The sequence below is a fragment of the Lactuca serriola genome, chromosome 4 (assembly GCF_051521515.1).
Source record: "Lactuca serriola cultivar US96UC23 chromosome 4, Lser_US96UC23_V15, whole genome shotgun sequence".
NCBI classification, from domain to species: domain Eukaryota; kingdom Viridiplantae; phylum Streptophyta; class Magnoliopsida; order Asterales; family Asteraceae; genus Lactuca; species Lactuca serriola.
In genome coordinates this window covers 322,663,576-322,690,716 of record NC_136411.1, presented here as the reverse complement: position 1 = coordinate 322,690,716, position 27,141 = coordinate 322,663,576, and the positions used below count along the sequence as shown (strand labels likewise).

The 27,141-nt window shown below is 35.5% G+C and overlaps 1 protein-coding gene and 1 long non-coding RNA gene across 3 annotated transcripts; one reads left to right on the top strand and one right to left on the bottom strand.

The window, feature by feature from the left end:
• Positions 1–432: 432 nt before the first annotated feature.
• SWEETIE (HEAT repeat-containing protein) lies at positions 433–20,182 on the bottom strand. 2 transcript variants are annotated; one of them, XM_079034932.1, is made up of 48 exons: positions 19,907–20,182; positions 18,794–19,001; positions 18,120–18,226; positions 17,769–18,005; positions 17,380–17,469; positions 17,195–17,276; positions 17,043–17,107; positions 16,817–16,921; positions 16,621–16,710; positions 16,439–16,519; positions 16,290–16,358; positions 16,040–16,165; positions 15,829–15,932; positions 15,598–15,730; positions 15,404–15,510; positions 12,725–12,835; positions 12,453–12,617; positions 12,299–12,385; positions 11,510–11,603; positions 11,361–11,429; positions 11,138–11,263; positions 10,988–11,056; positions 10,797–10,901; positions 10,623–10,708; positions 10,350–10,506; positions 10,072–10,221; positions 9,932–9,981; positions 9,728–9,827; positions 9,599–9,655; positions 9,330–9,397; positions 8,477–8,570; positions 7,466–7,656; positions 7,071–7,215; positions 6,891–6,959; positions 6,703–6,759; positions 6,360–6,446; positions 6,149–6,277; positions 5,589–5,789; positions 4,763–5,227; positions 4,065–4,130; positions 3,850–3,947; positions 3,654–3,750; positions 3,186–3,321; positions 2,176–2,486; positions 1,928–2,062; positions 1,671–1,835; positions 1,463–1,588; positions 433–1,388 (listed from the first exon to the last, which is right to left on the bottom strand). In XM_079034932.1, exons 1-48 carry the CDS (start codon positions 20,069–20,071, stop codon positions 588–590), a joined length of 6,636 nt encoding a protein of 2,211 aa, XP_078891058.1. In that variant the 5' UTR covers positions 20,072–20,182; the 3' UTR covers positions 433–587. The 2 variants fall into 2 exon arrangements, with proteins under 2 accessions (XP_078891058.1, XP_078891059.1); XM_079034933.1 differs by lacking the exons at positions 18,120–18,226; positions 18,794–19,001; positions 19,907–20,182 and having other exon boundaries at positions 17,380–17,459; positions 17,769–17,904.
• Positions 20,183–25,034: 4,852 nt separating this feature from the next.
• On the top strand, positions 25,035–26,406 carry LOC145097384 (uncharacterized). Its single transcript, XR_013704347.1, has 2 exons — positions 25,035–25,299; positions 25,985–26,406. It is a non-coding gene; the product is annotated as an uncharacterized LOC145097384 (long non-coding RNA).
• The last annotated feature ends 735 nt before the right edge of the window (positions 26,407–27,141 follow it).

Sequence of the window (27,141 nt, the reverse complement as noted above, 5' to 3'; positions counted from 1 at the left end):
ATCTTCTCGAGAATGCATTATGTTTTGTTTTGATGCTTTCTTGTTTGGTTCTTCCGGATAGCAAATGAACAATATTTATATGAAGGCCAAGTTATCCTATCATAAGTTTCTTATTTCCACAAGATTATCAAGAAGTTGAGAAAATTCTAACGACTTTTACAATATTCTAGAAACCTTAGACAATATCAATAACAAACAATTCAAAAATTATTTGAAACTAACCACATAGTATACTACTTATATGCTTATTATTGATTATGTTGAAACTAATTTATATTGACAAATTCTAACGACTTTTAGGGATGTTTGGATATGTATTTTGAAAGTGATAATGCATAAATGAGTGATCAGAGAATAAAATAATAAACTATAATAGACGTTGTAACCAGAAATATATTATAAAAAAAAAAAAAAAAAAAAAAAAAAAAAAAAAAAAAAACTAGTGACCAAATAATTCAAAATCTTCATGGCAAAAATAACAAAATATGAAATGAAAGCATATCAATCAAAGCCACACATAACCTATTATAACCTCTATATCCCTATCAACAAATACACACCTGTTTCAAGGATCAAGTTACTCCCGATCAACTGGCGGCAGCAGGCGGCAGGGGGCTTTCGTCATCTCCAGCCACCACCGCCACCTCGGCCTCCACGCCAGACAAGTCTTGATGTTGTAAATGCTCATTGTTCACTAAAGCATCAGCATGAGTCGAGCCTTTTTCTTCTTCTTCTTCATTGTTAGATCCAGAAGAAGAAGATGATGATGATGATGATTTTGAGCTTTCTGGATCCACAGCGAATAGGTTCTCGATTCTTTGAGCCATCACCTCTGGATCCATCTCCACCTCCTCCTCTTCTTCTTCTTCTTCGTCATCATAATCATCTTCATCTTCATATTCCTCCTCATCATTATCATCTTCCTCTCCCTCATCACCTCCACCACCTTCATTCTCGTTAAGAAATTCTTCAAAATCACGGCTTTCCTCCACCACGTCTTCACCCTTAACACTCACACTTGTGTTTTCTTGCTCATCTGAATCTGCTGTAGATTTAGATGACTCCAAATGTACTATAGATTTAGGTTCTTCTGAATCTACTGTAGCTTTAGGTTCCTCTAAACTCACTGTAGATTTAGGTTCCTCTGAATGTAGTGTGGATTTAGGTTCGTTTGTGGAGGCAGGAAAAGACTGGAAATTGTCCCAATCATCATCATCATCTTCTTCTTCTTCTTCTTCTTGGATTTTTGTGGAGGCTAATGGAGTTGGAATTTGGCGTTTGGTTTCTTCAATTTGTGATGGCATTTTGATAATCAAGGGAGGGATTGATGTAGCTTTACTTGGAGTTGATGGACTCTGATCTTGTGTTACTGAAGCACGAATTATATCCTGAAAAGTACAACAATCGTTAAGTTTCTGTGCGTAAAAGACGTAAATGCCCTCCTAAGTTAACAATCAATCACCTGAAGTTTCTGGCGCCGTGTAAAAGGCATTGATAATAACGCGTCTTTGAAATAGACTGCAGAAGTTTGACTCTGAGCAAGTTGAGAAACGAGTCTCATGGATGCGGTTTTTAGTTCTTTCACTTCCTGTTTTTTCAAAGTGCATGTTGAATGAAGATGAAAAATAACTAGAAATTTTTTTGGACATTGGGATTTGTTGTTTTATTACCTGAGAGAAATCGTTCTCTGAAGCTAATAAGACCATGACAATTGCTTCAAGAAGGAGGCTCATTAGACTTCTTTGAGATTCCGGAGCTTTAGAGGAAGTATGCAAAAGCATCAACACTTTTAAACAGTCTCCAGCAACACTCATTCCTTCCCTTGTAACAGGTTTCTGTCATTAAATAACAACAGCCAACCATGTCAAAAATTTAATATGTAGTTGAGAGTTGAGAAAGAAAGGTTTTGAAATGAATAATGATATACCTTTAAAGCTTGTTTGATAGTCCAGAAAATATCATTAAGAAGCTCGCCAATGAAGAACACTAGAAACGTGTTGTTGCTTTCGGAATTGGAATCTCGTATTACACTGGTTAGTGTTTGCAAGGCAATTGCCTGAACCTGCTCATAAGGACATGATATCAGAGATCTTATCAACAGAATCCATGGTTTCAATTCTCTTGATTCTTTTCTTAATATATAAAAGACCAAAATACCCTTCTTACTGTTGTTACCTGTATGTATTGATCGTTGAGAACCTTGTGGAAGGAATTGGCAGATTGGCATAGAATGGCGTAGGATACAGCTTTGGTGTCTGGATTCTCAGTAACAAGTTGGATTTCATGGGTTAATTTAGCAAATGTAATAATTTGTTCAAGAGAGAAAGCGAGCTTCTTTTGTGGTAATTTAGATGAGTTGTTCATCTTCTCCTCCTGTTGATGGATGTTCTTGATACAGTTGTTGGTTAGATAAATATTCATGTTCAGACAAGCTCCAATTATGGTCCTCAGATAAACTGCATCATCATCATCCAGTGTAGATTTTTCTGACAAATAACACTCAAATTCAGTTATACAGAAAATATAGCATCTGTTTTTTGTTTCTTTGTTTTACACAGATTTCTGCTTCCAATTTTTTTTCTTATTAAGGCATTGTACATTGATAATCTATTTAAGTTTTTTTTTTGTTATTAGGACACTATTAGTAAGCTTGAAACGCATAAGATAGATGTTTAAATTTTGTTTTCGGATTGAACACCTATGAAAAAAAATCTATTTTTTTAAATATCAAGGAATTATTTCATAAGAAAGAGAGTAAATTACATGAATGGTCCCTATGGTTTGGGGTAATTTGCACATTTGGTCCCTAACTTATTTTTTTAACTCGGAAGGTCCCTACAGTTTGTTTTTGGGTGCTTGGTCCCTGTTTTACCTAAAAAGACTATTTTGCCCTTGATTTTTTAATTTATTTATTTAAATAAACACACCCACAACCCCACTTCCACCTCACCTCACCTCACCTTACCTTACCTACCTCACTTATTTGAATAAATTAAAAAATCAAGGGCAAAATAGTCTTTTTAGGTAAAACAGGGACCAAGCACCCAAAAACAAACTGTAGGGACCTTCCGAGTTAAAAAAATAAGTTAGGGACCAAACGTGCAAATTACCCCAAACCATAGGGACCATTCGTGTAATTTACTATAAGAAATAAAAAAAGGAGGAAAAGAATAGTTGAGACTCACCATTGACATGGTTTTTCAGCATAGCAACTAGAGATTGAACATAATCAACAGGTTTAGACAAGCATGTATCATTTGATGCTTCTTCAATGCACTTATATCCAATGATGAGAAATGCCAATGCTAATTGTAGTTGCTTCTGTAAAGACAATTAGAAGAATACACACCTCAGTTGAACACAAAGACAACATAAATATATAATAAAGGGATAAATTGATGAAATAGCAATGTTCTTAAATTTATCTGTGCATTACAGCATCCGACTTACATTTCTTCTTATTACAACATTGTACTCGGTTTTCGCTTATTAAGACATTGAGCTTTGAAAAATCTTCCAATTATAGCAGTGAATGACATTGTCATATAATTGGGTAGAAATGAAAGCAACATGGTATAATAAACAAATCGCTCATGATAGAATTACTAATAAGAGAAGTTTCAACAATTCTACATTAAAAACATGCAGGTTACCTTGGGTTCTACACGAGTCAAAAGATTGATTGCTGAAGTAAGAGACAGAGATATTTTATCCTCCCAGTTTGAGTGACTGGATGATGTTACATCAGCACTGACACAAAGCAATTTAATCAAAAAAATGATAAATTTCAATTATAATTTAAATCTTCAAAATAGGTAAAGCAACAAAAGATCATGGTTTTGAGTTTACCTTTGTAAGAACTTGAAAATGAAGGACAAACAAAGTTCAGCTGCCTGATATGCAAAATCTTCCGTTTCAAAAAAATCCTTAGGGCAGTTCTGAACAATCTGTAAATAAAAACAACTTTCAATTCAGTACAAATATACAACTATGTCATAAATTGAATGTCAAGAATTATATAAAAGGAAAGATAAACATGCCGATGTAACTTCCATTTAATTTACCTGTGATAGAACTGAGATTGCATGGCTATCCAATATATCCTCCATAAAGATGTAGTATGAAAAAACCTGCATCCATAAGTTTAACCTTGATCACAAGCATATAAGAAAGTATAGTATAACTATTGATTAATTAAAACCAAAGATCACTATGAATTTCAATTATATAAAGCATACAATTACCAAAGTATGTTTTCCATTGGTCAATTTTAAAATTGCAATGTTACAATATTAGTCCCTTACCTTCTCTCTTTATTCCATAACCTACCACAAATTCTATTCTTTTATTCCTTGATTGGAATTTCCATACTAACCCCTCAACTTTAGTAACATCTCATTTGTTCACCCCCTAACTTTTTTTTTTACAATTTTAGCCCAATTGTTTTTTTTTTACAAACCTAATTTTTTTTCTTAAAATTTTTGCCAAAGTTTTAATTCCCAAGTTTTTTTACAACCTTGTTTTTACATGGTTTTAACTTTTAAGAACTTAGCTTTTTTAATATTACTTTAATTTCAACTTAGTTTTTTAAGAACTCATTTCCAGATAATTACTTTCTTACATATTTGTATGTATGCATGTTTTTGAAGAATTTTTCATTTTCAGAAATTAATTTTGTTTTCTCATAGTTTCCAATAGTATAAGGAAAAAAGTAGAAAACACAATGCTATAATACACAAATAGATAGAAGTATGTAAATCACCTGCAGGAGTTCCCGACATATATCAATAGTAAGAAATCCCATCCTGAAGAACTTTTCAGCAGATAAGAAGCCGAAAACTGGTAAAATAATTTCATAAAACTTCATAGCTATCAAGTATCTGGAGTCAGAGGCAATGTTGGATTTTACATAATCCAATGGGATAATGGTTTTATCAGGAGTGGCATGTTGTCCCTGAAAGAGAACAAGTAAAGAGAAGCTCCATAGAAACTGATAGTCTTGCTGTTTCAATTCCACCATGTTGTATCCAGAGAAAAACACACTTTTGGATGTTTTTTCAGTTTTGGATGTGTTTTCTGATGTTCCGGAAGATTCATTTGTGTCCCCATCCACTGGGACTGCATCAAGAGATACTGCTTGCAAGATGAACGGCCAGGATTCTTCTAAACATTGCTTCAGCTTTTTGGCAACCAGAGAGGATTGAATTCCATCAAGGAATGGTTTCCACTGCAGGAAAAATAACACAGAGAAATGTTATATACTTAATACTTCCAAACATGATGTGTGCTTTCTATTACAGCGTTATTGTTTCATTTTTTATCATTAACACATTGTACTTTGAGAAACCCATCCAATTATAGCATTGTACTTATATTTGTTTTCTTATAAAGACATTGTACTTTGAAAACTCTATTTAATTATAGCAATGAAAAACGTTTTGTATTGGATGACATTGCTATAACTAAGTAGTTTTTGTAACGTAAAAGATTGCAATAGGAAGAAAGGAAAGCAGGATGCTATGATAAACAAATATATGAAAATGTGTTGCATTTAACCCAAAAGTATACAGGGAATAGATTTAGCTTACATGAATATTGGGGCGTGTGCGGAAGCAGACATAACTGTAATCCTTCAAGAGTGAGAGCCAGTAGTTGCCCAATGTATTTGAATTTTTTGAGAACAATGGTAATAATGCAAGATACTCCTCAGGGATGCTGTTTTGTCTCCTCAAGAATGCATATGTATAACATTTGAGAGAGGCATGGGCTGTTAATAGTCTTATCTTGATCTAGGGAAAAAAAAGTAGAGGGAGAATCAGTAGAAATTCCATCTGAGAATTCTATATCAATAAAGAAGATCAAGCTAGTGTTTAAAAAGGTGGTCAAATGGTTACAAGACCACCTCATTTTTTTTGTGATTAGCCCATAAAGAATACATTAATTATGTAGTTAAATGATGTATGTAGTAGAGTTACAAATATGAAAATTCATTTCATTACTACATGCCAACCAAACATGATGATGGAATGTTATTCCATCCCACCAAGTAGAACCCAAAAGAAGTAGAGTCTGAGGAAAGCATATTGGCATATTGCAGAAACAAAGCCCCTCTAATAAGATAAATATGATTGGAGGAAAAGGTCTGTACCTTACATGAAACCCATTCAGCAAATGATGGATAATAAAGATCTTTAAAGTCCTCAAGGGGTTGTGAAATTAATGCAAATATCCGTTTGACAGCCAACTGATCGCCACTAATCATACCACTTGTCAATATCTGCAAAAAGTATCTATCATGAACACCACGCCTTAACATTATCTCAGAAAAAAAAAATTAAACAATGTTTCGTGTGTTGAACCTTAGAAGCCAGCTGTAAACCTGCTTCCAAAAGAATTGGTCCAGATGATGTGTCCAGTGCTGTACGAACAGCAGAAACAAGCTGAGCCTGCAATTATAAATAACATATGGAACCATGGCATAACATTAGAAGCAAACCTATTTAGTGCAAATGTTTATTACAGCATCCTACTTACGTTTCTTCCTATTACAACATTGTAACAGTGAAAAATCTACCCAAACACAAAGCTAAATGAATAGATATTCAGGTAGAAATAGAATGTCCTAATGAGAAAAGAATGAAAGTAGGTTGCTATTTAAGGTAAATGACAGCAGGTTGACTGTATCCATAACCAACACCATACCTGGTTCTGTTCCAATAATAGATGTCCAGGAAGCTCAGGGTCAGGTACCTTTCCAAACTGCAATCATATACAATACAACTTTTGAGAAATTATGGATATAGGAATATAAATATATTGTTGATGAATGAAACACAAAGGTGTGCACTGCAGTGCCAGTACCACAATGTTATGTTTAGATATTTATTTACCTTGTCCAGAATAGTACTTAGAAGTCCCACACCAATGGGGCGCATGTTTTCAAATTGAATTGTGCTTATCTATGAGTTGAATAAATAAATAAATAAATGTTAGGTGGTATAAACATAAATGGAGAAAAATGCATCTGTGTAATGTTAGAATTTAAAGTGATTATTAGATTGATCACGTACCTGATAAGCAAGAGATATGAGCTCTTGCACCTGGAGGACTAACCAATCACCAGATTTCAGGTCTTTGGCTGACTGGCTTCTCGCCAATGAAAGGTCAAAGTGAGCAGGATTCTGTCCAACAGCATCTGGGACATGACTCAAGCACCTGATTCCAAAATAGCAATATATTTATTATATGGATATGGATTCAGTTCAATCCTATATCTCTAATGCTACTTTTGTTTTTTCTTTTTATAAAAACTAGGATAATCGCTCATAGAATTGGTTTCACTGTGTGGTTATCCCCATTAAGTCAAAAAGATACAGCACCTTAATGTTGCATAGACATACAGAAGAAAAGATGGAAGCATAAATATAAATTAGTCATAGATAAGAGGAGGATGAGGTTCACATACTCTGCAGCAAATACTCTTGTTCGATATCTGAGGTGTTTATCTCTGGCAATATTGGCTCCAGGTGAACTTTGAGAGCTTGAAACCATGTTCTCATCATCATTCCCATAGGATTTATCTCCCTCATGGCCATTGGTAGGATCATCATCCAATTCTTTGTTGTTTCTGGTATTTCCACTAGATGTAGCAAGAACCTGGATTCACATTTCCACATTTAGGAACCAAGTAATCCAACCCATGAAACTTTGCCATTTATTCTTTCTACTTTTTCAAAAACTAGGTGATTAAACCAAAGCCAAAGCATCAATGATCAAACTAAGAATAAAAAACCATTATAAGAAGCATTTTATACCAAGACACATAGTGACCATTATGCTTTACAAAAAAGAAAGAAACTACATATGCATCACGACAAGGGTACATGCAAGAAGAAGAAACATACTTTCATTTATTTGAGTATTATAACATCTTACTTTCATTCCTTGTAGCATTTTATTTTTCTTATTAAGGCATTGCAGTTAAAAAAAATCTGCTCATTTATAGCATTCTACTTCCAATTTGTTTCTTATTTAGACATTATTCTTTGAAAAAGTAAAAATTGCTTTGTATTTGGATGCCATTGCTATAATTGGGTAGATATTTCACAATACAATGTATTATAAATGAAAGTAAGATGCTATAAACAAATAAATGAAAGTATGTTGCTATATGGAAACTAAATCCTAACTCCTTCAAGATGTATATATGATCCTTGAGTTTGACAAGTGCATCATAAGGAGCTATGGTCCAAACAACAAATAGCAAGTCTATTATACATTACAAGAGTGTCATTAAGCAAAGGAAATATGAAGGGCACAAAATTATGAGCGCATGATGTCTAACTTTGTAAGTTACAACAGGAATACACGTAAGAGTTTAAGAGGAGACAAACAACAGCAACCCTATAAGTTACAAAATCTACAACAGCAAATATGGAGAGAGAGAGAGAGAGAGAGAGAGAGAGAGAGAATATACCAAGTTACGGCATATTGATAGCCACCTAGATGGAAATGATGGGCATGATGTATAGAGCAATCGCATAATTGTGGCTTTCACCAAATTCCCAATCCTACAGTAGCAACAAGAGAGCTTTTATGTTGGGCAATAAAAATAAATGTATCATATATCTGCATAAGGATTTAAAAGCTACCAGAGTGGTGGGTAATATAATATCATAATAGATGAAAAAGGAAGAACATAAATGAGGCAATAACCAAATAGAGGTAAGTAGCTTCAAAATTAAGCATATATTAATAAGGTAAACCAATAGTTAAGAGTAAAAATGATAGTCTAGTTAATGAAGGAAAAAAAACGGGGATCTCTTTCTACAGTTTTATGCTCAAAAACCCCTAAATATCGAACAAACTAAATGCAACATTGCTAACGACTCTTGCCATTTATGGAAAAAATCCTACTAAAATTATCTCAATATTGTAATGTGTGCACTAAATATGGCCTTCTTGGGGAGCATAATGGTTGATTTTGCTTTTTGGAGTACTATGGTACTAGCTCTAAAAATTTAGGGAAATGTGAAATCTAAACTATTCTTATTCTTATTTGCTTCTTTTATTATTGTAATTCAGGGTTATGCCATAGTAACTTGGGCTTTCGTTAATCCACTTATTAGTATTCAGTAATAATACATTATTATTGCATTGTCCTCCTCAAAGATAAAAATAAAAAAACAAAGGTGGTGATGCAAATCAAGATAGACAAAACATCTGAAGCTAACCAGAGTTTTATAATGCAACAAACAGGTCACATTTTATTATACAAAAGAAAAACCCTACTGAAGTAAAAGATAATATATCAATAACAAGATACATACTCGGTATCAGTTTCTTCATCTAGCATGTGGAACAAGTTCTCTTCTATTTGTTCATGAATAACAGGATCCTGCAAACAGTCCCATCAGTAAATAGACATAATCAGTAGATGAGAACAAGAAAATGATTCTAACTAAGGTACAAATTGCCTCTTTCATCATAAGTTAGGATATATTCATTCCCACAACTTTTACATGAGCACATGAGATATTTATATTATGAAATAGTTATGTTATTGTGAGAAAAAAATGTTTATGAATGTGTAGCTTACTGGGTCCTTCTCAATGAGATGTCGCAGAGTGGACACAGTAAGATGTCTCAAAGTTGGCTGTTGCAAAGAAGAAACTGTTTCAGAAACAAAAAATAACAATTTTCTATTAATACTTTTAACAAGAATTACCTGTCTTGATGAAAGAGTTGAAAGGAGAACTTTGACATGAGTATGAACTGTAACAGCTTGGGGAGCAAAGAGTACAAGTTGTTGGGTAAAACGAACACTTCTGCAAATTTTAAGAATAATCCATTAATAAAAGGTCTAAAACCAATAGTCATTGTAGAATAAGTTACTTTCTACAGATACAATCACAGTAGTAAGGTTGCTTACTCAAGAAGTGTTGCTGTTTCTTGCTGTGTGCTTATCTCTGCAATGACAGACTGTAGAAAACAAAAACAATTAAGTAAGTGTACATAACAACAACTGGAAATTAAATATATTTTATGAATTATGTAATTGAATTAACAAACCTTGCAGCGTGAAAAGAATATACTTCCAGGGTGAAGTTCAGGACCAAGAACAGCAACAATTGCATTGATGAGGCGACCTACTCCTTGCTGAAGCACAACCCATCCATTCTCTTCAGACAAAAGGATATCCATAGCAAGGCCAAGTGTTGCCTACAAGAGAATGACAGATTATATAATAAATATTAATTACAGCCAGTTAGTTCCTGTTTATTTTTATTTTTACATTAGATAAAAAGGTGAGTGAGAATTGTATAGATACAAAAGGATATGTAATGTACCTGAACTTGTGAAACATAGGACAAGCCTGCAGCTTCTATTGTTAGAAGAAGTCCATGCAAAGCCCATACTTGTAGGTTAGCTATTGAACTCTTAGCTAGTGAAGAGATAGAATGCACAGTGGATGGAACTAAACTTGATAATGCCATTCCTCCTGCGCTGCATACAACATGAGAATGATAAATCTTTTGCTTTTTCAGGAAATAAAAATAAATAAATTATGAGAAAACAAGTAACTTCACTAAAAAAGACACACAGCATAAAAAGACAAATACCTGCGATGGATGCAACCAAGAGCTAGAGCAATTGATCCAGCATAATGCTCTGGTGCGCCAGTTACATCATTAAGCAGTGATCGAGTCTAGTCAAAATCAAAACAAATTAAAAAACGGATCATGAGATTTTTAACACATTCTAAAATGAAATAAATAAAAATATCAAAAACTTACCAATCTGGCAGTAAACATATCATTTCCAAGGCGAGCTAGAAGCCCTAGCCCTTCTGATGATGCTCTTCGTTGTGATTCACAGGTGCCAGCCTCAGCAAGAATATTCTATCAAATATTTATAAAAAAATTAAAGTATGATGTGAATGTAAGCAAGTAAAATGTAAAATTACATTTACACCATAAAAAAAAACCTGAAAGATCCCCTGGGCTGCAGTTAATATCTCTGTTTCTAGTGGTTGGGAGTGATATGTAAGCATGGCCTACAAAATATGGATGGATGAGTGTTTAAATTGATTTAGGTATGTTGTATGATTTTCATGAAACCAAGAGTAAATGAGCACCTTTAATCCAGAAAGTAATCCCACGCATACGTTTGTGACACTGGTTGAATGTAGAACATGTTGTCTCCTTCCAGTTTTAAGAGACTGCTCAAGTATGCCAAGAAGTGATAACATCCCACTACTATCCTGGGGTGATTCTCAGATCAAGTTAAATTGGAATCCAGGAATCAATGATAATAAGGAGGAAAAATTAACACACACAATGACACAAAGAAAACACTACCTGAGTAGCAAACATGACTCCAAAGCAAAGGAGCATTTGGTTCACCAACATCTTGCTAATAGTCTCTGGCTGCATATTTATTCATTCACCCAATAAGTGTATAGAAAAGATTATGATTTTTTTTCTCCCATTGGATCAACAAAATATACCTGAGGGAAACTAGGGAGCTCATTCTCCCATACACATGGCAAAACGCCATCTTTTCCACCTTGAAATGCCCGAAGTTCATCTTCGAACCAATCCCTATGTGCAACAAGGATAATATAGACAACATTTAAAAAAAATACATGGAGAAAGAATCTGCACATGTGTTGCAGAATCATTTGGGAATCATGGATCCAATGGTAGAGATTGGAAAGAAAACCACTTGAAGGGTGTTTGGTTTGCAAATTGTTTAGGAAAGATTTGGAATCTGTCATAGGAAAAGGATTTTGAAGGATTTGGAAAGTGAAGGAATTCAATTCTATCATGTGTTTGGTTGGCAATAAGTGGAATGGAAGTCAATCCCTTTATTGATTTTTCATTCAAAAAACTTTTTTTAATACTTCAAAAAATATTTTAATTAATTTTTTTAAAATAATTAATTATTTTTACGACTTTTAGGTAAAAGATAAGAATTTTGATTCCATGAGAGAGATGGATAAGTAATTATAGTTCACAAATCAAAGGCTGATAGTTTATTGTGTAATTTAATGAATAGGTTAATGGGGATATATGTAATTTTAAAGAGTCATAGAAGAAAGGAATTAAATTCATGGGTTTTAGAAAGGATTTTTGAATTCCTATGGCTGAGGTATTTTGTAGATTTCAATTGAATTCAAATCTTTACTTATTTACAAACACAGAATTTACTCGGAATTGAATTCCAATTCTTGATAAATCCAACAAAATCCCATTAACCAAACGCCCCCTCAAGTTGATATGTAATGAGTTTATACCTTCCAGGAATCCAAGGACCTAACCAAGCATCTCTGCTGTCCAAAAGTATCCTCAAGTAGGAGCTTTCTTCATATTTGGAAGCCTCTCTGTTCCCCAAATCCAGCATATAAGGCAAAAAACACATACATATTCTTAATAAATGAACATTTTTACCTAAAGGGACTTGTGCATATTTGAAGAAGTTGTGGGTGATCACTCTTGTATGCCTTTGGATCGGAAAGTGACTGATAAGCTATCAATATTCTGCTGATGAATATGTCCACAGAAGCTTTCACATCAGGCGTCTTGGTTGTTAAGGAGGAAATAAAGTTTAATGCCCTGTTTTTTCATCATACATTGTGTTTGAAAAAATCAGCACATAAATATATACTTATGAGTCGAAAATAAAAATAAAAAACATCAACACTTTTAGATTCCACTCATACCGAGAAAGGTATAATAGCACTGGTTGGAGCAAGATCCCCTTGTTCACAGCATCATTAGATACAAAGCATCTTATAAAGGCATTTAGTGCTTCAAGTGCAGCAGACCACACACTAGAAAAGAAAATTGTGATTGTAAACATCATAACTTCACTGAAAAGGTTATCCTTATAAAATGGTAAATAATGAGTTTCAAGAATGAAATATAAGATGTTTCATAAGTGCAAGGTTTAGATAACAGTAACAAAAGAAGTCATATGACTTCAATATACAATGGCAAAGATTATAGGGAAATGAATACAAGTAACAAAACATGACTTACATTAGTTCCTAGCAAAAAGTTGAAAACTATATCTTTCAGCAGCTCATGACAGTAAATTTAAGGGATAATACTAATGTTAAGGAAAGGTAACAAACTATGTCTTTTTCTTTACTTTAGATCACTAAAGTTTTATACATTCTAGCCCATTGAACAACCGAATTTTGTTTCAAATTAAGACAGTCAACAGGGCATAACATTTTCAACCAGTTACCCTCTGATATGGCATCCTGGTGTCTACGTGGCATCCACATTGAACTTTATTCAATTGTAATGATATGAAAACTTAATATCATTTTAGTATACTAAACTTTAGAACTTATAACTTTATTGACAAACAGAATTAAGTTCTCCTGTTTTCCCCAATACCCACAGAATTCTTGATAAAGCCTTTGATTTCTCCTCTTCTTCTTTACAAAGCTTTGATTTTGTATCTACTTGTAAAATCCAGAAATATTTGTCTCTTTTTATCAAAGAAATAAGGATTAAAAATGGCAGACAGCAGAGGAACCGATGGGGAAAGGTGGCAGTCCCTCCGACCTGTGATGGAGGGGTAGGCCCAGTGTGAAAACCACTTCCTTTAAACCCATCATCCAATGAATGAGCATGTGCCCGATGTACCCCTAAGAAATTTCTTCCCAATCTAGAAGAAATTGCTCTCCTTTTTAGAGGTCTGATGTACCCCTAAGAAGGGATAGGAAATGGAAGGAACCATTGACAGATGCCTATGAAATTGGCGTATTATTGTCTACCAGTAAAAGGGGTAGAACAATAATGAAAGAGGAATGGGACATCGATCTTAAGGTTTCACCCATTGAACAATTGAATGTGATGGTGATTTCAATTTTCAATCTTAGCTATTCTATGGGTGAAACCCTAAGATTGATATCTCATTCCTCTTTCATTATTGGTCTACCCCTTTTACGGGTAAACTAGAATACGCCAACTTCGTAGGCATCCTTCAGTGGTTCCTTTCTTTTTCTACCCCTTCTTAGGGGTACATCGGACCTCTAAAATGAAGAGCAGATTTTTCTTCTAGCTTGGAAAGCAATTTCAAAGGGAAACAACAGGGACGTGCTCATTCTTTGGCAAATGGGTTCAAAGAAAGTGAGTTTCACACTGGGCGTTCCCCTCTAGCACAGGTCAGAGGGACTACCACCTTTCCCCATCGGTCCTTTTGCAGTCTGCCATCGTTAATGTATTTTTCTTTCATAAAAGAGACGGTACTTTCGGGATTTGACAGGGATCGTATACAAAATCAATTATTTATGAAGAAAAACAGGTGAACTCAAAGACATTCGGTCAAGAATTATGTAGAGATATTCGAGAAAACATGAGAAATCAAAGGGTATTTGTCAATAAAATCCAAAGTTTCAAGTTTAATAAACAAAAATAATTTTAATTTTTGATAAAATTAAAATCAAATAAAAAGTCCACGTGGACGGTATGCTACATAGACACCAAGTGGATGTATTTAAGGATAACTGGTTGAAAAGGCTATACCCAGTTGGATTGTCGTAATTTGAAACAAAAGTACGCGTGCAAGGGATAGAATGTATAATTAAAAACTTTAGTGAAATAAAGTAAAAAAAATGACAATATTACCCCTCTTAGATGATTTTAGGGTTTTTGATTGTGCCGCCGGAGTCCACCCTCCGTGGCTAGAAATGAAAAAGACTGCAAGATTTCGTGATTCATAGATCACCAACTAAGAATAAAAACAGTAGAAGAAAATGAAAATGAAAAAGCCTCGAGAGAAAACAACATAGTAGATCTTAGGTGATATAGGTGATGATGGATGTGGGAATCTAGTGCCTATTAGGGATTTATGGAGTCAAATGGAAGCAAGTGCAAATATGGATAGCATTGAAGGCAATCAATATCATTTACCAACAATAGAAATCCTTTATGCTTCCATTATCAAAACCATAGCACTGCTTTTTCGAGGAAAATTATAAGAATGAAAAAAAAATATGGATGGGAGAGATCAAGGGATGGAGGAAAAAGGAATGGTGGATCTAGATAGGAGCCCTATCTCACCATTGGGGAGAGAAGAAAATGGTGAATGTGTTTCTTGGGATGAATGATACAAGAGAGAGCCTTAATTTATACTAGAGCCTACCTCACTAAACAAGGAAAATACGTAACAAGAAAAGATACGCATTAACTTTACAGCTAATTTACAGCCTAATATTAGCTAATTTACAGCCAATATACAATAAGAATTTAATGAAAAATTAAATTTCACGGTTGAGAATCACGTGACTGAGGCAAGCGGTGGACGCGTGTTCCAAGCTGATCCAAAAGGGCAGATGGGTAATTTCACCAACAAAAAGAGCATAACTGATGAAAAGTGGGCTAACCTTATTTTAGAAGACAGATCCTCAGATGAATCTGCTTGATCTTGGCCTCGACCACTAAAGACATCAGCCCATAACGAAAGAATATCAAACACCTGGTCTTCCATCTCCTGTACAACTCATGCAGCAGTTTTCAGTTTTCAGTTTTTAGAATCAAGAATTACTATAACGCCACTGAAGAAGAATAACAGTTATACCTCCTTTGGCATGGAAGACAACAAGGATGAGAGAAGTAACCATCCAGCTTCTTTTTCAACTGTAGCAACCACAGTGTTCCGGCTAGCTTCTGTTAGCATTTTTCTAGCTACATCAAGCATTGTTCTGGGCAATCTTTACACAAAAATAAATAAAAAGTTAAAAACCACTGTCTATTTACCACTTCAGCATCATAAATATGAAAGTCAACCTTAAAATTTTCAAACTGTTACCTGGCTGGATAACCAAGAGGCAGCTTTGGGGAGACAGATGCAAGTGCAGCCAAAACTGTAGCTTGTCCACTTAAGGAATCAAGCTCAACCTTCAGATTGTTTCCCTGTATACCATTTTCAGAAAACAATATATATATAAACAAGTGAAGCTGAAGCAACTGAATTCCAATTTTCCCTTAAAAAAAACTATGTCTTTGATGTAATATAATACCTTCCCAAATGACACATTTTCTCTTAGTGCCTTCAGTGTAGTGATCCCATAATTGACCAAACCACCAACACATGTCGGATCAATCTCCGCCAGTGCACGCAAAGTCAAGGCTGACTCAGAACGTACCTACCAATCATGTCCTTCCATTGTTACTTTCATCAATATCATTCCCTTCCAAAACAAGCATAAGGCCCAAAGCAACTCATATTCAACTAAAAAAAGATAACGAAAAAACATCATAATATCTTACAAGAGGTGAAGAGTTAGACAATGCTGCTACTGCTGTGTCATCAAGAACCTCCTTGAATTCAACAGGAACCTGAAAACAAACAGAGAAATTGAAAGTGATGTCATAATAAATTATTAAAAACAGCCTAAGAATACAGTAATACACCTTACCTCTCCTAAAGTTTTCAGGGTATATGACAAAGTGCGTAAAGCAGCAATTTTCATTGATGGACTTGCATCAGGGGACTGAAGCTGTAACAGAGAAATCATGCCAAGTCATTGGAACAAATGGAATCAAGAGAGATCATAACTTGAGTGAGATGAGATATGAGAAGTGAGAATTTGTAGCAAACCTGCTTTCCTAGATTAACTAAGAAGACCCTTTGTGTAGGTTCAGTCATTTGATCAATCACACCAACCCGTAGAATATAAAATACACATGCCTTTAAAAAACAAAAATAATACATTAGTAAACTGACTGATTCTTTAAAAACACAAAATCACACATTAAGAAAACAAAGGTAAATCTACAAACTGATAAGGAAATACCAATGATTGTGCATCTACAACAGATTCTGCACGAATCATATCCATAATCTGCACAAGATAATTTTGGAGCTCGCTATCTGGATGCATATACTTAAGCCGTATGCCCTGAAAAACTCAAAAAAAAAATGCATTATTCATAAAAGAGCATACGATTCAAAATGTAAAGCATAAAGGATAAATATTGCAGATAATATCCTAAAAACTAACAACAGAGACAAAATTTTACCTGTAAGAAGAACACCCATGACAAGGTTATACCGATTCGCAAATCCTTTGAACGAGGTCCACTTGCTGCAAAAAATTAATACATCTATCAAAATATTATATATGACAAAAAAAAACCGATGCAATGGAGTTCAAATTTTAACAAAAAGACACCTTTGGTGAAGGGCAATATAAGATGCTTTTGCAAACTCCCCTCAGGATTTTTTGAATTAGCCTGGCCTTTTTTTGGTTGCACCTAGAAGAATGATAAAATGTAAGATGACTTACAAAAACAAAAAGAAAGAAAAACAATGTAAGAGTACACAGATAGACATAAATTTGAGAACAAGATGGTATACCTGCGCTTGAGGGTTCATTACAAGAGCAAGCACAGCTCCTAAAGCTTCTGCAAAGGCATCCCGAACCGATGATACAGGATCTTCAAGAGCCTTATAAGATGCAGAATATCATATATGGGATTTTGATGCTATATACTAATAGACAACAACAACAACAACAAAACCCAAATCCCATATGAATGAGGTAAGGGTGGAAAGACTGTTTTCAAAGATAACCTCTGGGTATATGAAAATGCAAGCCCACAATGGGTAGAGGGATAAAGCAGAAGGTCAACACTAGCAATATAAGCTATATTGTGCAAAAAGCACAAAGAGAGAAAAGGAAACCCAGGGCCTAGACTACTCCTAAACTACTCCTAAGATACACAAAGTAACTAAGAAAGTGGTACCTTGACACAGTAAGAGGCGGAATTGTCAAGCTCTCCAGCTCCTAGGCCTGGACCTCCAATACTAGCAAAAGCTGTTAAACATCTTGCAGCAGCTTTCCTAACAATGAATGATTTGTCTCCAACACCCATTCGCATGATTATGCGAAATGCTTCTGCATATGCAGGTAAAGAACCATTGCCACCTGAACCCTCGAGAGCATTTCTAAGCATCTGCAAAGCCTCTCGCCTCACAAAATCCTAAGCATAAAGCAGTAAAAAATGGTGTAAGAGGAAAACAATCACACAAAGAATATTTGAAAATACCACATGCACATGGTAGATACAGAAAAGGTATGAGGTCTCTAAGGTTACCTCAGAAAACTTCATCAATTTTGCTACACTACTTGTAGTTTCAAGCAAACCAGAAGTGATTTTCTTCCCGAATAACCGATATAGCTCCCCCAAGCATTGTGCAGCACCTATATTTGTTGCAAATAAATATGAACTCCCAAAATACATGGCAGAAACTCACACAGATAACAAGGAAATGAAAACAAGAATTATATCAAATCATGGGGATTAACTAAACATGATGAATAATTAAACACTTGAGTAAGTAACTTCATGAGTTGATTATTAAGACACAAAGTTTTATGGAGCTTTACAACAAACAATTCATCAATCTTACCAACATACACAACCAACCATCTACAAGGTTACAATGACTCCACCAACAGCAAACATGCTAAAAGTTCTATTTGTTATAAATAAACTGGCAGATTGAATGCACGTATGCAACAAAAAAGTTGGTAAATTATTTATATTTATTAATATATGTTCTACCCTCTATGAAGAATGCAGCTGAAGTTCACTAATAGTAATAACTCTGATGCCATCATAATTGTCAATATATAACAGAAATGAGAACAATGTAATCCGAATCATATATTGAAAGATATTTTAGGAGTAATCATTAGAAATTAACTAATATTCGTATTAGAAACAGGCATGCATATTGAATTGAAACATAAAATAAATAGACAGACCAGCTATTCGCAAGGCTTCATTCTTCTTTCCATCAGAAAGAAACCCCTGAAGGCTGCTGACTCTTGAGTAGATTGAGATGTTATCCCCCTTATAAATGATTTTACCCATTGCAGCAGATGCCAGGTGGCGCACAGGGCGCCTTGCACCAAGAACCAGTAGAGAAAAGAGTGCATCCTCGCATTTCCTTTGCCACAGAAGTACTGACTCCTGATAATTTCAGATTAATTATTCAGATGTGGAAACTTCCATCATAAACTCCTAATCCCTCAATTCTTAATTAAGGAGTCCACATTCGATTTATGAGATTCAAACCCTACTTCCCAGATTCAAGTTTTAGACAACATAAAGTTTTGGTTTTGAGAATTAGTCCAAAGAAGTCCAAATTTCATTGAAGTTGCAGAATATATTCATGTTTCCATTGTCATGCCAGATTCAAGATTAATTGACCTTTAAATTATTCTAAAACAAAGCCTTTCCGTATTTCTATATACAAGTTTTATGTATTGTTTCTTTAAAACTAGCAAATCCATGTCAACTTTAAAGTTGGAAAGTAGTTAGGGTGTCTCTCTAACATCAAACAGGATGAATTTTACTAAAATCAATGGCAAAAACGGATAATTTTTTTCTTTGGCTCAACACAGTGATTAAATCCAGCTGTGGCGTACTCATCAAGCGATGGAAATCAATAAAACCTCATATAATTAAGTTTGCTTCAAGTACTGCCATGGACTGTTACTGTCAGGCAGAAGAGAGTTTATTTCCTGTGTAAGAGCATTTCATATTGTCTTTTTCCTAATTTTAGACAATAGATTAATATGGATATTCCATTTCACTAATAACTATACGAAGATCATACACTTGACATTATAAATTTTGATTTCAGTCTAGTAAACATGAGCAGCTAAACTTGAAGATCCAATATCCTACAGGTCATGACGTACAATGCCTATTCCTAGAGAAGAAAACAGAAGCAATGGCATATAACTGGGTGTAGTTTGTCATCAATTTCACAATCAATATGTTTTAGTGACGTAAACCGAACAAAATAATCATATTAAAAGTGAACTGAAACAAATCATGCGTATCACAAAGAAATGTAGACAGGCGCATACCTTGGGCTCGTCGTGAATGGAGGAAATGAGATCGGAAAGAAGATCGAAGCAGAGGAGAGGATCAGGAAGCTTGTGAGATGCGGAAGCGACTATAGATTCCAATTGTGCGACTAACACTCCAAATCTTGATAGAGGGACGTTTTCTCGAACGTAGGTCCTCACCATCGAAGAGACTGGAGTGCTGCTGCTTCAGTATTGTTCAACAGATACACAATGGAACCATGAGAGAGCCAGAGATATGTGTTTAGGGTACAAGTATGAAATATTCGTGTTTAGTCTGGTGAATAAAAGAGACAGGAAATTCGGGGTCGTAGAAAAGTGTAGTAATAAATGAAATACGTGTATCTAATGAGGCTTTAAAGGGAAAATGAAATACATATATAATGTTAAGGGACAATGACTTATATGGGTAATTATGTTTCAAAATCGTTCAAAAAATATCATTCAAGTTTGGTGTGTCCAAAAAGCATCATCCAAGTAAAAAATTTGTACAAAAAACACCAACGAAGTATGTTCTTTGTTCAAATTTGACCTTGTGTAACCGGTAATCACCGGTAAAAAACAAATAAAGGAAAAAAAATAAGAGGAAATGATTCAAAGAGGTAACTATGTTTTAAAATCGTTCAAAAAACATCATTCAAGTTTGGTATGTTCAAAAAACACCATTCAAGTAATTTTTTGTACAAAAAACACCAACAAACTATATGTTTTGTTTAAATATTACCCACCGGTAACTGGCTCTTACATGTTAAATGATGACTTGGCTTAACTATTATGGCATGGCATAATAATTATTGACAAAACAATAAATGATATATTCCTCCTTTAAAACTCGATTTAGGGTTTCTTCATAAACGAATGACTTCTTCTTCTCCTATGATTGCTCTTCTTCTTCTAAAGTGATGATCTCGAACTCAAGTCCAAAACCCTAATTCTTAACTTAAGGCAAAAAGGGCTCCTTTACCCCTCCCTTAATGGGCCTCCATCCCCTAAGGCCCAAATCCATAAAAGCCCCAAAAGGCATCCAAGCCCAACTATAAGGCCTCTAAGGCCCAATATGGCCCAAGAACCCCCAACATGGCCCTAAGCCCAAAAAATGACATGCTACAATCAGATGGACCTAAGGCCCAACTTAAACAAGTCCATGCATATGCCCAACATATGTTGAAGCCTCTGCGATTCGGATTTCAAGCTAGTATGCCTGACGCTAGGAGTACGTCAGGCATACTGGCTTGAAATCCGAATCGCAGAGGCTTCAGCATATGTTGGGCATATGCATGGACTTGTTTAAGTTGGGCCTTAGGTCCACCTGATTGTAGCAGGTCATTTTGTAACAGCCCGGAATTTCAGGTATCGTTATATTTATGATTTTGGGTGTTTTAAGAGGGGACTCGGCGAGTTGGAGCTCAGACTCGCCGAGTAGGATCGCAGATCTGGTCGCGGGTTCACGACTGGACTCGACGAGTCCGGATATGGACTCGGCGAGTCCGCGCTGTTTAGCGAAACCCTAACCGTCCAGGTTTGGGACGTATATAAGGGGCCTTATGGGCGTCATTGTTCACCCTAGTCCTCTGAGAGAAACCCTAATTCGATTGTGAGCATCTGGAGCAAGGTAGAAGACCATTATTGATCTTGAAAGTGTTATTTTGCAAGGAGGAGGAGGCTTGGTTAAGGGAACAACAAGAGAAGCCACATTCTGAGGATTTGGGGACTCAGAGCACGTTATTCAGGTAAGATTTCGAGTTACATTCTTCTATGTTGATGTGTATGTGGATTTAGGGTTTATTGAACCCTTTTGTGGCTAGATTGAGTGTTACCTTAGTCCCCCAAGTGATTGGAACCCTGTATTGGGACCCTTGGAAGTCCAGAATGTCCCATGCCTGAGCTTTTCGGGAATCAATGGAGGTTTTGGATTGGAATCCTTATGCCTTAGGTCAAAATGTAAATTATGAGTCATGGGGTGTATTATGAGCACCGAAATGAGGACTTTACGTGATGAATCAGTCTAGGAAGGCCAGACCTAGGAATGGTCGGAGCAGATCTGACCTTAGAAAACAGTTTGAGCGGTTGCATGGCATGGACTCGCCGAGTCCGATGAACAGACTCGGCGAGTAGCTTGAAGATTAACTGGGACTCGCCGAGTTGTTCTTCAGACTCGGCGAGTTGAGTCGGGGTGGCCCCGCGATTCTTCCAGGAGGAACTCGTCGAATCAAAGGGGATACTCGACGTGTAGAAAGGGAATCTTAGAGAATTGGTGAGGACGTCTAGACTCGCCGAGTCGCCCTAGCACTCGCCGAGTCCGGTTAAAGTTGACCGTTGACCGTTGACCAGAGTTGACCTATGTTTGACTTCTTAGGGATAGTCAAACTTAGAAGATAAAAGTGTTAATAAGAGATGTATGATGTTATAGGGAGATTGTAGCTCGGCGGATCGAGCACGAGTGACTTCGGGATGTGCTAGCTTTCGATATTCACGAGGTGAGTCTTCTCACTATACTGTACCCGGAAGGGTTTGACTGTGTGACCGGAAGGTCGGATATGATATGAGATATATGTGCTATATGTGATAAGTTAATTGTTATACGTGCTATGTATGTGGGCCGGAAGGCATTATGTTAAGGGCCGGAAGGCGATTATTGTTATGGGCCGGAAGGCGTTGTGTTGTGGACCGTAAGGTTGGCGTGGGTAGGACCGGAAGGTTTACCCAGCAGGGACGGAAGTCCCCTGAGACACATGGACCGGAAGGTCAGGGCCTGGAAAGGCGTATGTGCGTAAGTTGTATTTTGGGGAACTCACTAAGCATTTATGCTTACAGTTGTTATGTATGTGTTTCAGGTGCTAGCGAGGACCGTGGGAAGGCGCCGGCGTGATCTGTACACACTGATAGATGTTTTGTGATCTTGGGATTCATATGATTTGTATTTTGACATAACACTTGGAATGTTTATGCCATGTTTTGAATGAAAATACTTTATTTTGAAATGAAAATTTTGTTTGAAAATTTACGTTGTTACACATTTTTTGGGCTTAGGGCCATGTTGGGGGTTCTTGGGCCCTATTGGGCCTTAGAGGCCTTATAGTTGGGCTTGGATGCCTTTTGGGGCTTTTATGGATTTGGGCCTTAGGGGATGGAGGCCCATTAATGGAGGGGTAAAGGAGCCGTTTTTGCCTTAAGTTAAGAATTAGGGTTTTGGACTTGAGTTAGAGATCATCACTTTATAAGAAGAAGATCAATCATAGGAGAAGAAGAAGTCATTCGTTCATGAAGAAACCCTAAATCGATTTTTAAAGGAGGAATATATCATTTATTGTTTTGTCAATAATTATTATGACATGCCATAATAGTTAAGTCAAGTCATCATTTAACATGTAAGAGCCAGTTACCGGTGGGTAATATTTAAACAAAACATATAGTTTGTTGGTGTTTTTTATACAAAAAGTTTACTTGGATGGTGTTTTTTGAACATACCAAACTCTGATGATGTTTTTTGAACGATTTTAAAACATAGTTACCTCTTTGAGTCATTTCCTCTTGTTTTTTTTTCCTTTATTTGTTTTTTACCGGTGATTGTCAGTTACACAAGGTCAAATCTGAACAAAGAACATACTTCGTTGGTGTTTTCTGTACAAATTTTTTACTTGGATGGTGTTTTTTGGACACACCAAACTTGAATGGTATTTTTTGAACGATTTTGAAACATAATTACCCATGTAAGTCATTAACCCTAATGTTAAATAGCATAAAAGTCTTTAACTTTTTAAAAAGGTTATTGTCGTTGTAGCCAAACAAACTTTAATACATTGATTTAAGTGGTTTCTCGTGACTATTTTGGCATTTGAGGGGCACGTAATTGTATTTGTATGTTTTAAAATGTCATTTTTTTAAAATTTGAAGGGGTCATCCGGTGACACTCATCATACCTTGCACTTTGCCAATTTCATGTCATTGCCATCGAAATTAAAGAAATCCAGGTCATTGTCATGTGGGTGTGATAATGTTTACCCTAGTTTTTCATTTAGGCCATTGTTAGGTGGGTCTTATAATGTTTACCCTAGTTTTCCATTTGGGTCATCCTACCTTGGAGCAAATTGGTACACCCATTCCCTTCTCCACATCTCGCGCTCCAGATTTCACTATCTCCTTCCACCCAATTTGCGATCTTGGTGACTACGACTGGGTTAATCACCGACGTTATCGACCCATGGAGAGAACCAGACCCAACAATGGTAGCGGAAGTGTGGCGGTTTTCAGTGGAGGTTCGTGAATTTCAAGCCAAGTCGAGGGGTATCGGCTATGAGAAGACGAGGAAACGCCATGTTGGGGTTCGCTTTTGGCGTTGGTGCTTGCAATGATACAAATATGAGCTTGAGCTTTGGTGCTTGCGATGATACGAGGTTAGTAAATTGTTCTGAGAGGGGAGTTTTGATATATATCAAGAAATTCAACCTATAACACTTTAAATCAATAGTGTTTGTAACGCCCCAAATTTCAACCCAAAAATTTCAATTAAAACATTAAGTGTTTATTTAAATCACAACCACAAGATCTTAAAACATTTATCAAAGTATCATTTAAAAGTTATCATGTGCACAAGTCCCCCATTGATGTGATGCAATCGAGTCGTGCCCCTCCTTTGATATAAGAAAACCCAAAACATGTAAACCACAAATCGTAAGCACAAAACTTAGTGAGTTTCCCAAGATACCACGTATAACACAACATAAATAAACAGCTATGGGTTATCAGCAACCCGGGGGACTATCAGCAGTCCTAGTGAGCAACAACACGTCATGTGGGTTATCAGCAACTCTAGGGACTATCAACAGTCCCAGTGGGCAAACAACACGTGATGTGGGTTATCAGCAACCCTAGAGACTACTCGCAGTCTCAGTCACACATAAATAGCAGATCATATTAACAACAAGCGAGAATCAGTTGGTCAACACACACACACACATATATATATATATATATATATATATATATATATATATATAGGATAGTGAATATACATTATAGCCCCACCCAAGCTTAGCTACTTTAATTTTCTAAACTGCGTCGTTTGGAGACTAATTTACATTATACCACGTCGTTTAAAATTAAAACCCCATATTAGGGAAGACAACAAAATACACCTCGTTTTGGGTGTATGTGGTCGTATATTCAGATGAGACGAGTAGATGGGAGCAGATTCAAAGCAATAAAAAGATAGGGCATTTGTTGAAAGAAATCGAGATACAGAAGCCATAATTGAACGTATGTAGGTTCTCGGTCCCCTGTGTTGCTATGTGGTCACAGGAACACCAAAAAAAGAGGGTAATCGTTGTTGTTGGTGACGCTGACCATCAGAGACGACAGAGGCGGCGTATAGCCGGAGGTGGCCGGAAAAAGATGTAAGTGTAACCAATTTCATATTTCTGCTATGCAATTTCAGATTGTCGATTCATATGAAGCCCTGGTCAGATTTCCTTTATTGTTAATTTACTCACTCACCAACGATTGAAGCCATTGGCGGAACTAGCATAGAGCCGGGGGTAGCCCTTGTTACCCCCCATATTTATTCCTCATTTTCATTTCCATCCAATTTCCGGTGCTAGTAACATTTTGTGATCAAATCTGTGCATATCAAGTGTTTGATGGAATGCATGAATGAACTTCACTTCTTATTGTTGCTTTTGTTTGCTATTTAGCAGCATATAGGTTAAGATTCTCGTTAAACATTAACCGATCCTAATAAAAATTACATGAATTAATTATAAAAAATAACTTGGAATCAAATGTTTTTCCTTTCATTTGGAATTGGTACACCAACTTCCAAGTAATGATGACAGTAGAATGTGATATTCTTGTCATTTGTTCAATTGATGTGATAACAACTGGCAGCATGTTAAGGCGGTTCTGAAATCGAGTTTTTTGGTCATGCTAAAAGATCCATTTTACAAAGAGCAGATTTTGATGTGATATTATTGTTTTGGATGTTAAGGCTCCTCTGTCGATTGAAGGAATCTGCATATAATTATGGTGGTATTCCCATAATTCTCCATTCATAGTATAATTAACTCAGTTTTGTTGTTCCAGATTCAATATCACCTCTCCTGATATTGGACTTTTTACTTCAATAAACACTAGCAATCAAGAACTTTATGAGAAGAAACGGGTTTCCACTTGATTTGGTTACTTACAACATGGTTTTGAATTATTATTGTGATGTATTGATGTTGGAAGAAGTTGAAAAGCTAATAAAAAGTATGGAACGAAGTGCACATCATGTAGGTAGCCAAGCATATCGCCTCTAAAAGTGTTGGCTTTAATGGCCACCATTAATGTTTGGAAGATTTGAAAGTTCATTATCATTAGTTGTAATTAGTTGTAAGGATTTGGTAACTTTATATATGGTGCTACCATATTTTTGGTCTTTTGTTTCAGTTTGTAATATGTACATTCCCAGCCATTAGTGGGGCTTTTTATTATAATAAAAGTATTATTTCAAATCTCAAAAAGACTATGTTGATTACTAGATTTGGTTACTGTTGCATTATACTTATTAACAACATTGTATTTGAACAAATCTTTTTATTAACATAATTACACTTTCAACTCATTGCAAAAGTCTTAATAAGGCATTAATTTCTAACAAATAATAGCAGCTTAAGTTTATATTTAACACTTATACAATATACTTTCTTTTTCAATCCTTTAACTGCAGCCTACTATTATTTTTAACCAACAATAGCATTGTACTTTCATCTTTTACCCATAATACCTTGTCCTTTCATTTTTAATATATAATAGCATCGTACATTCCTTTTTTACACATAATAGCATCTTACATTTATTTTTCACACATAATACCCCCGTACTTTCATTTTTAACATATAATAGCATCGTACTTTCATTGTTTACCCATAATACCCCTGTCCTTTCATTTTTAATATATAATAGCATCGTACATTCCTTTTTTACACATAATAGCATCTTACATTTATTTTTCACACATAATACCCCCGTACTTTCATTTTTAACATATAATAGCATCGTACTTTCATTGTTTACCCATAATACCCCTGTCCTTTCATTTTTAATATATATTAGCATCATACATTCTTTTTTTACACATAACAGCATCTTACATTTATTTTTCACACATAATACCCCCATTCTTTCATTTTTAACATATAATAGCCTCGCACTTTCATTTTTTACTCATAATATCCCTTTCCTTTCATTTTTAATAT